This window comes from Strongylocentrotus purpuratus, unplaced genomic scaffold, assembly GCF_000002235.5.
Source record: "Strongylocentrotus purpuratus isolate Spur 01 unplaced genomic scaffold, Spur_5.0 spur5_scaffold_7, whole genome shotgun sequence".
In the NCBI taxonomy this organism is placed as follows: Eukaryota; Metazoa; Echinodermata; class Echinoidea; order Camarodonta; family Strongylocentrotidae; genus Strongylocentrotus; species Strongylocentrotus purpuratus.
In genome coordinates this window covers 27,795,420-27,810,108 of record NW_022145613.1, presented here as the reverse complement: position 1 = coordinate 27,810,108, position 14,689 = coordinate 27,795,420, and the positions used below count along the sequence as shown (strand labels likewise).

At 36.4% G+C, this 14,689-nt stretch overlaps 1 protein-coding gene across 6 annotated transcripts in view; it reads left to right on the top strand.

Moving 5' to 3' along the window:
* The window catches only part of LOC577353 (dyslexia-associated protein KIAA0319-like protein), a 48,261-nt gene that overhangs the window by 22,332 nt on the left and 11,240 nt on the right, over nucleotides 1-14,689 (top strand). For 4 of the 6 annotated variants that reach the window (XM_030974637.1, XM_030974638.1, XM_030974639.1 and 1 more), the window contains 17 exons: nucleotides 120-199; nucleotides 762-864; nucleotides 1,902-2,105; nucleotides 3,394-3,602; nucleotides 4,297-4,477; nucleotides 5,657-5,795; nucleotides 6,923-6,987; nucleotides 7,630-7,784; nucleotides 7,943-8,066; nucleotides 9,079-9,211; nucleotides 9,968-10,116; nucleotides 10,949-11,100; nucleotides 11,478-11,616; nucleotides 12,385-12,455; nucleotides 13,010-13,098; nucleotides 13,623-13,765; nucleotides 14,477-14,599. In XM_030974637.1, coding sequence (XP_030830497.1) covers nucleotides 120-199; nucleotides 762-864; nucleotides 1,902-2,105; nucleotides 3,394-3,602; nucleotides 4,297-4,477; nucleotides 5,657-5,795; nucleotides 6,923-6,987; nucleotides 7,630-7,784; nucleotides 7,943-8,066; nucleotides 9,079-9,211; nucleotides 9,968-10,116; nucleotides 10,949-11,100; nucleotides 11,478-11,616; nucleotides 12,385-12,455; nucleotides 13,010-13,098; nucleotides 13,623-13,765; nucleotides 14,477-14,599 — 2,259 coding nt within the window. The remainder of the gene's footprint in view (nucleotides 1-119; nucleotides 200-761; nucleotides 865-1,901; nucleotides 2,106-3,393; nucleotides 3,603-4,296; nucleotides 4,478-5,656; nucleotides 5,796-6,922; nucleotides 6,988-7,629; nucleotides 7,785-7,942; nucleotides 8,067-9,078; nucleotides 9,212-9,967; nucleotides 10,117-10,948; nucleotides 11,101-11,477; nucleotides 11,617-12,384; nucleotides 12,456-13,009; nucleotides 13,099-13,622; nucleotides 13,766-14,476; nucleotides 14,600-14,689) is intronic. The other 2 variants (XM_030974640.1, XM_030974642.1) reach the window with 2 other exon arrangements.

The following is a 14,689-nucleotide window of genomic DNA, read 5'->3' as shown; positions in this document are numbered from 1 at the left end:
TGGACACACAATTTGTATACCATCTCCACTCGCAAACAAACAATGCTGAGCAAAATTCCATCCAGATTTTAAATTGTAATTCTGTGACTTGAACATCTGCTGTCTTTCTTCCATAACAGATACTTTGCGAAGTGTGGACTCCACGCAACCTCCTGTACCTGCACAGACGACAAGACCTGATCTCCTTTTAACTAGCACTGTAAGTACATGCATCAATAGATTACCGTTAATTATCATTTGGAAAACAGAGACATTTAAAACTCTTGTCAACCTTATGTGTAAAGATCAGTTAGCGTAAAGAAGGAAAGAAGAAAAATCATCATTATGTATGTTGACAGGTAAGTCTGTAACGTATGATGTTAATGTTATCAGTATCAAAAACATTCTTAATACTCTTGAAAATCAGTATTAATCTTTCAGCGATGTTTGCTTTTACATTCTATAACAAATTGATAAACAACTTGATGACTTTGATCAAATCTTAAAAACAGTCAAACCTGCTTTAGTGACCACCTGTCTGCAAAGACCACCTGTCTACAAAGGCTACATTTGTTGTTTCCCTTGATAATGGTTTCTCATTGAATCATGTACTAAAGGAACCGGTCTACAAAGACCACCTGCCTACAAAGGCCACTTTTTGTATTTCTCTTGGGTGGTCGCTGGTTTGACTGTACATGATTTTTACATGCACCTTTGACAGGCTTTTAATCAGGTTTTATGTTGTTCAGATATACATTTTCCGTTTATATTTTACTTTACAGACACCACCACAAACAGAAGTAGAAGAGGAAGTCACAGATAGTCTGATGACCCCATCTTTAGTAGAGGTGCCTGTCAAGAAGGATGGCAGTGATACAACCAATGGTATGTAAGCTGTGATAGTGCACCAGTCTTTGTCACTACATGTCACAGCAAATGGTTACATGAGAGAAACTATACTGAAATCCAACCGTTCCATACTCTCATGAACAATAAAAAACAATAGAATTGAAAGACATGTACAGAAGATTTAAAACCATATCCATCAACTTCTTGCATACATTTATATATGTTTCAAATTTTTGTCCCCGAAAGATATTCCATTGTCTTTTTTAATATTGATTATATTACTACAAAATGTTTGTAAATTACCTAAATGAAAATGATGATTTTCAATAGAGACGATGATAAAAGGTGAGGGGGGAGGAGGTGTTGCCTTGCAGTCCTTGTCATTCTTTGTCAGGAGTTCAAAATATGTTTGTGTATAAAGATTAAGTTAGATGGTTCTTAAAGCCCCACTGCACTACTTATAGCTACTTGCACCCTCTATAAAGAAAACAATGCCTAATCGGTGCATGTTGGTCCCCCATGATCCCTTTTTCTTATGTTAATTGAGAGCTGATTTGATGAGATAACCACTTGTCAGTGACCTTGCAGGGAGGTCTAATCCCCCTAGCCAAATTAGTGCAGAAGGGCTTTAATGGAGAGATCCAGTCTGATGTCAAGTAATTTTGAATGAAATTTGGAAAAATCACAGAAATAGCCCAACCTTTTGAGAAAAGGAAAGTTAATTTTCAATTTTTTTTTTAAAATAGAAAAATGTACATTTATTACATAAATTGTAAAAGACAAATGTAGAATACGTCAGAGAGGAAATCATTGAGTTGCGAATTGCGTAGTGATCTACAAAACTATTGAAATTTTAATTTTCTTATTCCTCATCAGAATTTTTTTCAAATTTCACTGATCTGCTTCTCTTGATTTTTCTGCAGTTTTTTAATCAATGTGTTGTCGGTGTCGGGATATTCTTCCAAAATAACATACACAGAATAAGAAAGCTAGCACTTCATTTCTCACCTGTACTAAAACTTGACCTTCTCACTATACCCCCCCCCCCTTCCCCCAATCTCTTCTTCTTGCAGGTACCGAGGTATCAAGTGGTGTAGCAGAGGGGTCTATGAACACCTCTGACGGTAACAAACAAACCTCTGATTCCGCCCCCTCCTTGCATGATCAAAACCCTGCCACAAACCCCCATGCAAGCGCCACTCTTTCATCTCCTGCAGTACCTGTCACCACTGCTACTCCTACTTCTACTACTTTAGGTAGCGGGGGAACACGCCCCTGTGAGTTTTGTTCCTCTTTTATGTAGCTACTTTTTCCTAATATTCTTTCCAAACATTCAGGGCTTTTTTTTCTATCTTCTAGCTTTTACCCCAAAAGTATTCTTATTTCTAATGTGATTAGTGAAGAAATGGAAATGGCAAAACATTTGTTTTGAAGTAATTTTGTCGTTGTTGTTGCATGTACATGGGTTCTACTCCCTGGTTCTACCGTACTTGTATTTACTTTCATATACCTGTACTGAGCTTAGCATGATGTGCCACTTACAAATATGTTTAAATATGCAAATAAAAAAAAATTGCAGCAGTTCCACCATGCATACAATTGGATGAAAAGTGATTGAATATGTTTAATGTTTGGCAGTGTACAATTATATATCAGTTTTTGCTTGTAAGAATATGCCACAAACCCTTGAACAAAAAGTTTTGTTATGAGGCGGTTCTTTTGGTAATACTTGTATGTATATTTAAATAACCTACAAGCATGTCCTGTTAGCCCACCCTTGTATTTTGTTAACATGACATAAAATATTAAAAGTTCTGAAATTTCCACAGGGCTAGATTTGAAAAACAGAATCAAAGATTGTAGAAACAGATTAATAAATGCCAACCTAAAATCTACTTTAGTTTAATATTCTAGGGTTTTGCCTGTAAGATTAGAGCTGATTTAAACCAATGAAATGCATGCATGCAGCCTGTGTATTCATTTAGTGTGTCTTTGATAGTGCATGAGTATTATTTTTATATTTTTTCCCCAGTGCATGCTACATCACATTTTCTATGCCTTGCATGAGACATAGAGTACATGTATGCCTAGTAGTGTGTTTTGTAAAGGTACAGAGATCACTGATCAAACCCACTTTGGCTTGGCGTCATGTATTTAGGGCCCATGTGGTTAGCAGTTTTATAAGCCTTTTACTGGCTAATATCTCTATTGTCTGATTATAAACAGGTATACATGGTCCTAAATACGGGAATGAAGTCACAACAGATAATATTGTAAACGTTATTTGAACAAAAGCCTTTGCATATCAATGAGTGAAACTTATACATGCCCAGTAATCTAATCTCCCACTGTCCATACGTGTACCGGTGGAAAAAAAATCATACATAGGTGCGGTGAGTCATTGTAGCTCTCGAACAGAGCTCCGGAAAACTTTTTAACTACTTCACACTTAGAAAGAGCTGTGGTGTAAAATAAAGTAATATATAGAACTTGTTATAAAACATCAAGTATACTATAGCAAATCTAGAAAGTATTTTTGACACTGATGTATACCTCCACACACAGTTGTTCAGCTGATAGTTTCGTTGGGTGAGAGCAAATCCCTTCAGCTGCCGGACGAGACTAGCGTGAGTCTGCACGCCTTTGTCCTCCAAGATGACCCTCCGGACGGTCAGCCTTACACGTACCAGTATCAGGTGGTCACTCAGCCGGAGGACAGCTCCGCAGAGATGACCTCCAATGGTCAAGCTGACCCACAAGTTACTATTTCAAATGTGAGTAATAAAGCCTTGCTGATTCCTCATTTTATTTTCTTCCCTTGCCCCCCCCCCTTTATATATCTGGTTTGGGATGCAAAAGCTAGGTAGCTGTCGTGTTAGAAGGTGTGGAGAACATAGCAGTTATTTTTGTCTGTCCATACCTACACATTAGAAGCCTGCTTCAAACATCTAGCACCTTACAACTCAATCTGTTTGTATCATGAAAGTTTCTAGAAACTAAGACAACTATATGGTATGATATAAACTCGGAACTGGTGTTCGAATGGCTTTTTGGAAGTATTATACCTGCACATGCAATGTACAAACTTTGATTCAAAGGTTATAGATAGATACATGTAGATTGACTGAGGAAAAATGGTGTTCAGGGCAGGAATTGCCTCCTACAACCCTACGACCAAACTCATGCAGACCAGAGTTAAAAATGAACAAGGGCTTAGGAAAAGGATCCTCTCAAACTATCATGATGGAATTTCTGAAAATAGATAAAGAATCCCTTTAAAAACCCTCTGTTAGTAGTTATAATGCATGAAATAACCAGACACAGTAGTCTCATCTGATTTTATATCTTTGGAATACACATATACATGCAGCCCTCAAAATTTAATGTCATTCACTATGCTGCCAATCGTGATCTCCACCTTATATCATTATTAACATCCCTTTCTCTCTCTTTCTCTTCTCCCTCTAGTTGATTGCCGGTTTTTACCAGTTCAAAGTGGCTGTGTCCGGATCCAGGTCAGAAGGTACAGGTCAGGTCAATGTGACGGTCAAGCCCCCACCCAGGATCAACCAGCCTCCAGTAGCCATCATACAACCAGCTATGCAGGTGGTACTGCTCCCCAACTCTGCTACCATACTAGATGGATCAGGTAGGTTTCAACACATAATAGTATACAAATATACACTGCCTTGAGAGGTTCTGGTTAAAACTATGCGCAAGAGGTGACTCCAATAGTACTATTTGCTGAGGGGCGCAGCCCCGAAGCAAATGGTACTCTTGGAGTCACCGAGGCACATAGTTTAACCAGAACCTCGAATAGAAGGCATGGTATATTTGTTTTATATCCTGCATCAAAAATTTATTTGAAAAAAAAAAAGAAAAAAAAAAAAACATTTTTGGGAAAATCAAATTTAGAACAAAAAAAATGTCAATTTTTATCTACAAAGATTTAAAATATGTTGTTTTCATTAAATTAAGATTTGAAAAAAAAATTGATTCAATTAAAAAAAAAAAAATTAACATTTTTTTTTCAACTCCCAAATAGTAAACCAAAATAGTACTCTCATATAGTACTTTCTAAAAATAGCTCAAATATTTTTGGTCATGTGACGAGCTCTCAACCAATCAAAAGCCAACAAATTTTTGATGCAGGATATAATAGTTATTAGATTAGAGTGGTAATAATATTGGTAGTGGTAGTACTTGTAGAAGTGGCAGTTGTAGCAGTATTACAGCTAGTGATGGCGTAGAAGTGTAGTAGTCGCGTGGTTTAAGCACTTGACTTGTAATTTGAAGGTCGTGGTTCGATCCCTGACACGGCACTAATGTCCTTTGGCAAGGCATTAATCTTCATTTGCCACACTCGACCCAGGGGAGGTAAATGGGTACCTGGCAGGAATTAATTCCTTGAAATGCTTTATGTGCTGCAATGGCAGCTAGGCTAAAGCTGGGGTAATAATAAATGCGCCTCGGAATAGAATTTCTAGATAGAAGGTGCAATAGAAATGCCTATTATTAGTAGTAGTAGTAGTATTGATATTGAATTTTAGTAGTGTTGGCAACCATGTTCATAGTTCTATTGATGATAATAATGGTGTTAATGGGAGTGATAATAGTTGCAGCAACATCACCGACAATAGTGATGGTGTAATTTGGAACAGTAGAGAGTATGTAATAGTAGTGGTGATAGTGTAGTGGTAGCGGTAACGATTGTAGTAGTGGTAGTGGTATTAATGGTAGTGGTTGTGGTAGCAGCAATAGCAGCAGTGGTCGTAATGGATGAAATTTCAATATTACTTTCATTCTGATGTTTTTTTCCTGTCTGCAGGGAGTACTGACGATGATGAGGACAGAATAGCAAGCTACAGCTGGAATCAGGTCCAAGGACCGCTGAATGATCATCAGATCAGCGGTGAACAGGATACGCTAGAACTCACTGATCTCAAACCAGGCGTCTATCTCATCAGGTAGTTATTCATTCTGTTATTAAGAAGGGGTGGTAGATAAAAGTAGGTCGATGCAGGGTAGAATAGTATACAAATTATACACAGCAGTGAGGGTGTGGAAAATCGTACTAATGCCCAAACAAAATGATGTGTAGTATTTGTTTTATAAGATTATGTTTTATTTTTATATAAAATGATGTTTTATTTTTATATAAAATGATGTTTTATTTTTATATAAAATGATGTTTTATTTTTATATATATAATGATGTTTTATTTTTATATAAAATGATGTTTTATTTTTATATAAAATGATGTTTTATAACATGATTTTACTAATGACCGGTCATTAGAATTGGATAATGACCGGACATTATCCAAACTACGCATTAGGCCATTAAAAAAAATATACATGTTTAGCGTCCCCGCCCGCTTTCTTTTTTGGGGCCGCCTCCTATTTAAAAAAAAATAAAAATTTTGGATTTTTTTTGGATTGAAAAACACTGCTAAAATGGATCAATTTCTGATTTAAAAAAAAAAAAAAAAAAATGTCGGCCGCCATCTTCCTATTTTTTCGAAAAAACAGGACGCTAAACATGTTTTTTTTTTTATTTGGCCTTAGGCAACATAGTGCCTGGTCACGTGTACACTTTCAACCAATCATTTGATTAGGATCCACGTCATCATTTTATAACAAACTACTGTATGACTGGAATCATAGTTGTTTTATCAGTTAGTTATACTGTTATTGGGAAGGGTGGATGATAAAAATACATGAAGATGTTTGCTTCCAGCAATAGCAAGCTACAGCTGGAATTGGGGTCCAAAAACCACTGGATGGTCATGAGATTAGTGTTAACTAGGATATTCTACAACTGACTGTTCTCAAACCAGATTGATACCTATTGAGCTACATAGCTATTATTGAGTAGGGGATGGTAGTGTGTTGGTGGACTAAGAAAGAGGGGGTGGAGAAAAGGAAGGACAGAAGACAAGTAGGAAGAGGACAGAGAGGAGAGAGAAAGGGGGAGGGAGAGAGAGAGGGGGAAGAAGGGAGAGAGAGAGAGACAGGGGAGGGAGAAAGGGAGAGAGAGAGTGTAAGATTTGATTGTAACAAAGATATAATATTTCTCTTTTGTCCCACTACAGGTTGACTGTCACAGATTTTGATGGAGCTTCCAATTCCACCGTAGCAAATGTTACTGTTAAAGAAGGTAATTTTATCATTTCTCATCTCTTCCTTTGTCTGCTTTGTATTTTATCTTCATTTCTCAATGTTTCATCTCTTTTGATATTCCTGTATATACTCCTATCCCTTTCTGTCTGTCAAAATCTCTTGTATTATTTGTAAAAAGTGGATACTACCCTTCCTGTTCACTATTTTCTATAATCTAATATTTGCTCTAGCAACCTTTTTTTCTCAGAGGTATAGGGTTAAAGTCAGGGTTTCAATATTGGGTTTAAATTATATGGTTAGGGTTTGGGTATAAAGATGTAGTTTTCATTCCAGCATTGCAGTTAGAAATTCAGTTTGTGTACGAAATTGACCCTGGAGCAGTTGTCACAGGAACATATCAAGGGTTCAGTGACACAAAGACTTAACTCCATTTTGGCCTTTTTGAGAAAAAATGGTTTATGTGTCACTGAGCACTTGGGCCTTAGGGAGTTGTTTCACTAGCCATTGACTTAAATGGGGTGTTGGGTGGAGTTAAGTCTTTGTGTTTTCTCGAAAGCCCACATTTTTCTGAACATTTTGATATCAAACATGGATTTACTTAATTCACTGAACCCTTGATATGTCATACAAACAAAGTTTTCTGTTTTTGTAACGCTCTTTACTTTTTACTTGTTATTAGAGGAGGACTATAAGCCCCATGCCCAAGCTGGGCCAGATGAAGAGATCAAGCTTCCAGTAGACTTCACCACACTGAATGGCTCTAAGAGCAGTGATGATCATGGTATTACCAGCTATGAGTGGACCAAGATGACCGATAGAGTGGCTGATATGACGGTAAGGGCCTATTCTACAAAATCCTTTTCCTGAACAGGTCTTCCAATATAGAACTTTTTATTTTTATGGTGATGACATCAGTGTCATTGTATGCCTAATCCTGTGATTTTTTTTTTGTAGTCACAGTCACTTTCATAATATTTGTTCACAAATTTTAGGGATCTTCAACCAAAATACTTCATCTAACTGGCCTTGAGGAAGGCACATATGTCTTCAAACTGACCGTCACAGATGTTAAAGGACAAAAAGATTCTGATTCAGCGACTGTCATTGTCAAACCAGGTCAGTAAACTTTCTTTTATATTTTTGCTGTTGTTGTTGTTTCTTTATATTTTGTGAAGGCATATCTGCTGAAATCGATCTCAAAGAGTGTGGTAAGTAATGAAATCTCTTTATTAAAATTAGATACATGTATGATTATTCAATTTAGATGGACAGAAGTAAGATATTTATAATGTAGGGTTTAGTGGCAAATGAAAGAGACGTACAGAAGTAAGGGCGGGGGGGGGGGGGGGGGGGGGGGGGGGGAGTGTGAGAAAGAAATGATAAAGGAATGAATACATTCAATTGTTGGATTTCCCCAAAGAAAAATGAATCTAGATACCCACACAATATGCATTGGAATTGTATCCAGGAACATTATATCACAATTCTTGCTGTTTTTCCTCATACATGTAGTTTGTATTCAAGTTCCATAAATCAATGCAAGAAAATCAAGGTAACATTGATTAACAAATTACCCTTTCTAGTTATTTCTGTAAGGGAGAAGTTTATTTGTAGGTCATTAAACTACCCAGGTATCATTGATTGAGAGGTTGTTCATTACACAGGAAATACCAGCTGTGTGAAATTCACACTAGCAGTATGTTCAACAATAACAAGCTTGGGATATGTACACTTATGGAATTAAGAAATCTACAAGGAAATTATTTCTGGGCCAAAATCTATAAACAAGGAGGAATGTAATTTACAATAAATCAATAGGAGGCTGCCAATTGCAGCTTTTGAGATGCTAGAGTTCAAAAGTTCATGTATAATCTATCCAAGTTCATTGTAAATGAACTCATCAAGATATTATTTTGTTGCGTTTATAAGTTAAAAGTGCTTCATTACGATTGTATTCTGCTTGATTAATAATGATTGCTTAACTGATGTATAAGCATTAATCATACATGTATTTAATTGACATATGTAAAAACAATTAGTAATAATTAATTGAGGCCGTTTTAGCTGTTGCTGAAAATAATTCAAATTTAATTTAATTTATCTTACCCTTTCTTGTTGACTTCATCAGAGCATAATACCCCACCTACCGCCGATGCTGGGCCTAACAAGGAGTTAACACTGCCTTCTGATGCCACGACGCTGGATGGGAGTGGCAGTACAGACGACCAGGGTATTGAGGTCTATCACTGGGAACAAGTCAGGTACCGTAGATGAATTTTTTGTTTTCCAGGCAATTTCTCGATGACATTTATAGCGCAGTGATGTCATCAAATAAAACTTCTCATGGATTCCTTCTATTGTAGGCCTTGTAAATGCCCCATTATTTTTTCTGTAGAACAGTTGCTTTGGCTCAAAATGGTCTTTTGCAGTGACATGTTATTGTTTACTTGGCTGGATCATGTGGAGATATGTGTGCAGTGCTTTGTAACTGCAATTTAAATATGCAAATGTATATCATATAATTATGGATTGGATTGAATTATATTGCATTTACATTTATTATGACTCCTTGTAGACACAGAAAGGAAGCCAAAGTACTTGTTTTGATATTCCATGTTAAGATCTTAAAAGAGAAGCTTGAGTTCTGGGAAAGGTGCAAAGTACATGACATTTTGCTCATTTACTCTGATGTAAACGAATGTGTTTCACTGAAAAGGATTGCTCTTATAGTACTCACATATGTATTTCAAATATGATTAAATCTTCCCAACTGAATACTTAAGTCTGATAACAAGTGTTTGTGTAACCCTTTATACCCATAACTTGGATCAACACATTTTTAATTTTTGGGAGATTTTTAAGGCTAATTTTAATGATTCCATTACCTCGAACATGTAAATACATAATTCTTTCTTTGTAAAACACAATTAAAGCAGTCATAATAAATGATTTCTTCACAATGCTATTGCAAAGCATATACTCAATTTTATCTGTAATCACTTTTTCTATCCACACAGTGGTCCTAGTGATGCTATATTGACCAACCCTGACCAGGCAACAGTAGATGTATCTGGACTAGAGGAAGGAGGTTATGTCTTTAGGTTGACCGTCCAAGATGGTCAAGGTGTATCAGGCACTGCTGACGTCACTGTTGCTGTAAAAAGAGGTACAGATATCATGAAAAGATTGATGGATAGGGGGATATATAGATAGATAAATATGTTGATGGATGTATAGAAAGATAAATAAGAAGATAAATAAGTAGGTAGGGAAAGGAAAATATTGCCATTGCGCATTTAAGAGCAGTGACTCACTGCTCGTAAATGCGCAATGGCCCTACTGAGCGTTTAAAGAGCAGTGCCCGGTCTAGTTAAGGACGTATATCCGTTCACACACAAAATGTCTTGCTCTCTAGATACGGGCTTTGTATCTGCAGCCTGCTTTGACCGGCGTATGAATCACGAATTAGTATCTGTCCAAACATCGTATAAACAACGTTCACAAAGGGAAATTTTCTTTAAAGCTGTTTAATTAAACTAATCAGCTCTAGATACAAGGAATTTTACCCCTGTGTGAAAAGGCGGCTAGATAGATAGATATACAGACAGACAGACAGACAGACAGACAGACAAACAAACAAACAGACAGAGATAGAGATAGATATAGATGGATGGACGGACGGACAGATAGAGATAGATAGATATACAGATACAATGTAGATAGATGGGCAGATTGATACAGAAATAGTTGTAGATGGATAGGTAGGTAGGTATGTTGGTTAGAGAGAGAGATAGGTTGATAGCTGTAGATACATAGATGGACTCAATTGGGGAATTGGTATTCAGATTCAGCGAAATGTAGAGAGGTCGAATATGGACATTCATATCGAGGGTTTTCACAATAATCATGACTATGCATGTATCTTACACAGTGGTTTGTTATTTAAAAGGTTAAGATTACTTTTCAACAAATGTCTTTTAATTTTATTGTTTGAACAGAGAGCAATCAAAAACCAATTGCGAAGATTGGACCAGATCAAGAGATAATACTGCCTTCAACGTCACTGGAGGTCGATGGGTCCCAGTCCACGGACGACAAGGGAATAGTATCCTATCTCTGGACAAGAAGTACTCAAAGTCCAGCTGCTGGGGTAAGGATAACAAATGGTGGTGGTGGTGATGAGGATGACGGTGGTGGTGATGATGATGATGATGATGGTGATGGTGATGATGATGGTGGTGATGGTGATGATGGGTATGATGATGGTGATAATGAAGATGATGATGATGAAGGTGATGATGACGGTGATGATGACGGTGATGATGATGGTGATGATGACGGTGATGATGACGGTGATGATGACGGTGATGGTGATGGTGAGGATGATGATGATGATGATGATGATGATGACGGTGAGGATGATGATGATGAGGGTGATGATGATGATGATGATGATGATGATGATTAACAAAATGGTTTCTGTAATATGCTTGTGTTCAATCATCCTTTTGTTTTTGTTTCATGCAGGTGGTTGTTGGGAACTCCAATCACGAACCAATCCTACGAGTGGTCGACCTTGTCCCCGGCCAGTATAAGTTCACTCTCAATGTGACTGATGCGAAGGGTGCCTTTGGCACAGATACTACCATAATTACAGTCGTGGAAGGTATGTGAACCACCGCATGTTATAGCAAATGCTGAAAATTGATGAAGTCGTGTATTATAAATTTTGTATAAGTTGTGTAATTTTATGTATGATCACCTCGAAGGAAAGTTTCTTTATAGGAAGAACACAATAAATTATATATTTATCTATCTAATGTTCCCATAAAAGCCCTCTAAAAACATGGCCAATGGTTTCAATTGTAAAAATTGTTGTGAAATTGTGCAGAAATGGAATGTGCTCATGATGGTAGTTTAGTCTGCATATATTATGGCATAATAGAAAGTGTAAATAAATTGTCATTGTTTCTTTCCATACAGATGTTAATATATTGCACAATCATTTCATGGCCAATTACAAGGGGTCTATAAAATACAAGCCATGCTGTTTTAATAGACTCCTCCACTATGTTTTACCACTGTGCCAATCTTAAATGATTTATTTAAATACTTATATAATCATTTGTAACATGTTTGGTTTGTATTATGTTATTGAATTTGTATATTGCTTATTCATTTGATTATGTTATATCATGTGGAAAATAAAGAAAAACCTTGAAAACCTTGAAACCTTGATATAAAAAGTCTGAAGCACTACGAATCACTTATTCAAGCAATCTTTGAAATTTAGTTATTCTCAAGTGAGCATGAGCAATGATAAAGAAAGATAATTGATGTTTTTCAAAACACATTGGAATATCATCGTACCATGGATAGTTATCTGATCAAGTGTTATTAACATATTTTCTTGTCTTTTGTTTCCCAACAATAGATCCACATATTCTCTCCCGGGTTCAGATTGTGTTTGATGAAGATATAAGACTATTTACAGAGCAAGATAAGGTAAAGATATCTTTCATAAATACGATTTCTTTATCTGTTAAGTATTGCTTATCGTTTTATAATTCTATGTGCACAGAGCAACAAGTGGCTCTATGGTTTGATGCACACAAACTCCTGGTAAGTTTTTTCCTCCAAACTGGAGTGGATTCTATACAACTTAGTGATATTTGTAAAATCAGGTTTATCTTCACAAACTATAGTTATATCCAACCGTCTGATCTTCTTGGCTTCTACATATGTACCGTTTTTAACTTTAAAGGTCAAATCTCTTTGTGTATACAGTATATTTATGTCTTTGTTTGTGCCATGTTTAATAATGAAAATTGTTGTTCTGGATTTTGCATTCATTCACAACTTTTTACAGTGATGATTAAATAATATGAAGTTCAATTCAACTCAAATATTTGGTGAAACACAGTTATGTTTCTGCAAGATAGCAACATTTGTAATGAAGAATGACAAATGTAACTGTAATTATTATTAAGAATACTACCAAGTGACTCTAAAGTTGATGTTAACTTCAACATGCTGCACTATATATCTTCAATTTACAGAATGACCTGATAATGCCCTTAGCTGTGATGTTAGGGGTCAACAATGGAGATGTGGTCATCCAAAGAATTACACTGACAGACAGTAACATGTAAGTTTTAATACCCTTGCAATTTTTTTGGGGGGCTCTGTAACCCTGATGGGGTTAAGATATTTTGATGATGTACCATCCTCATTTGTGCATGTGTGTATGTGTGTGTGCGTGTGTTTGTAGGGGTGAGCCCAAAAAGCAAAAAGTTAAAGATTGCTGCAAGGGGAGCGGATTCATTATCAAATCTCACTCCTCATGTATAAACCTGTACAGCTATTTCGAATTGCAAGTGTCTTGGTATTCATATGCTAGATTTAAGAAAATTTTACTATAGAATTATGGCACATTCTGTAATGCTTTTTGATAAAAAAGGCAAGTATGTGCTTGCAGATATGTAACCATATTGGGCTGTATGAAGGAAATGGTTCTGTAGTTGAGGACGAATGCCTTACCATAGCTCACTCATGTCAGAATTGTCTTGAAGTTGAACCCAGGACCTTCCGCTATGTAGACCACAACGCTCCCACTGAGCCATTATGCCTTCTTGGCTATGAAACAACCTTTATTGTTTCCCTCCTTTACAGGTTGAAGGCTGAGTTCCTAGCATTCAACAAGACATCTCACAAGCCCCTTCCAGGACCAGAGGTCTTACAGAGATTGAAGAGCAAATACATCATGTCACAATCAGCACTACTCAAACATAGCATCTTAGAATATGACACTGTTGGTAAGACAACACAAAATCATTATGATCCACAAATCTTTCAAGTTCTCAATTTGAATTGAGATTTCTTATCGGGATGGCGTCATTTCAAATAAATACAGTCAAACCTGCTTTAGTGACCACCTGTCTTCAAAGACCACATTTTTGTTTTCCTTAAATAATTTCTCTTTGGAACATGTGCTAAAAGAACCTGTCTACAAAGACCACTTTTTGTGTTTTCCTTTGGCGGTCGCTATAGACAGGTTTGACTGTATTTCCAAAATCTGCAGTAGCATCAGAATCACTTGTAGATGATATTCTAGTGAATACTCTTTAAACGATTTCCCTCCGTTTTGCCGGGGGAGGGGGGTCGTATTTATCCCTCAACTTTTATCAAAAATCTGTTAAAATTTCTTCAAAATACTATTGGAAAAGTTTGCACTAGTGTTGACCATAGAAATTGTTTTCTTTTAGCAATTAACAGGAATACATTTATCAGTATGTTTCCATCAAATTATTTGTAATGTTTGTATGAGGAGGAAAGGAATTTCTATATATGAACACACTTATTTTTGTTGCTCTAGGTTAATGGTTCTTCTTAAAGTCAGTAGATGCAGTAAAATTGGCAATAAATGACTGCATTTGGAATCTCTTTATCTACATACATTCACTAATCTAACTTTTTTCTTATTGGCATTCTGTCCCTATGTCTCCTTATTTTTTTGTCGCACACAGTTTGTCAGAAGAACTGTTCCAATCACGGTCATTGTGATCCGTACACAAAGCGTTGTGTGTGTGAGACATTCTGGATGGAGAATTTCATCCGGGTCAAATTTCAAGATGGAGAAAGTAATTGCGGTGAGTGAGAAGAATAAAAGGCTCAATGCATGTTTGCCAGATTCAAATCAAAGTCAATTTTCCTATGCACAAAATTTTTAATCTTGTAAC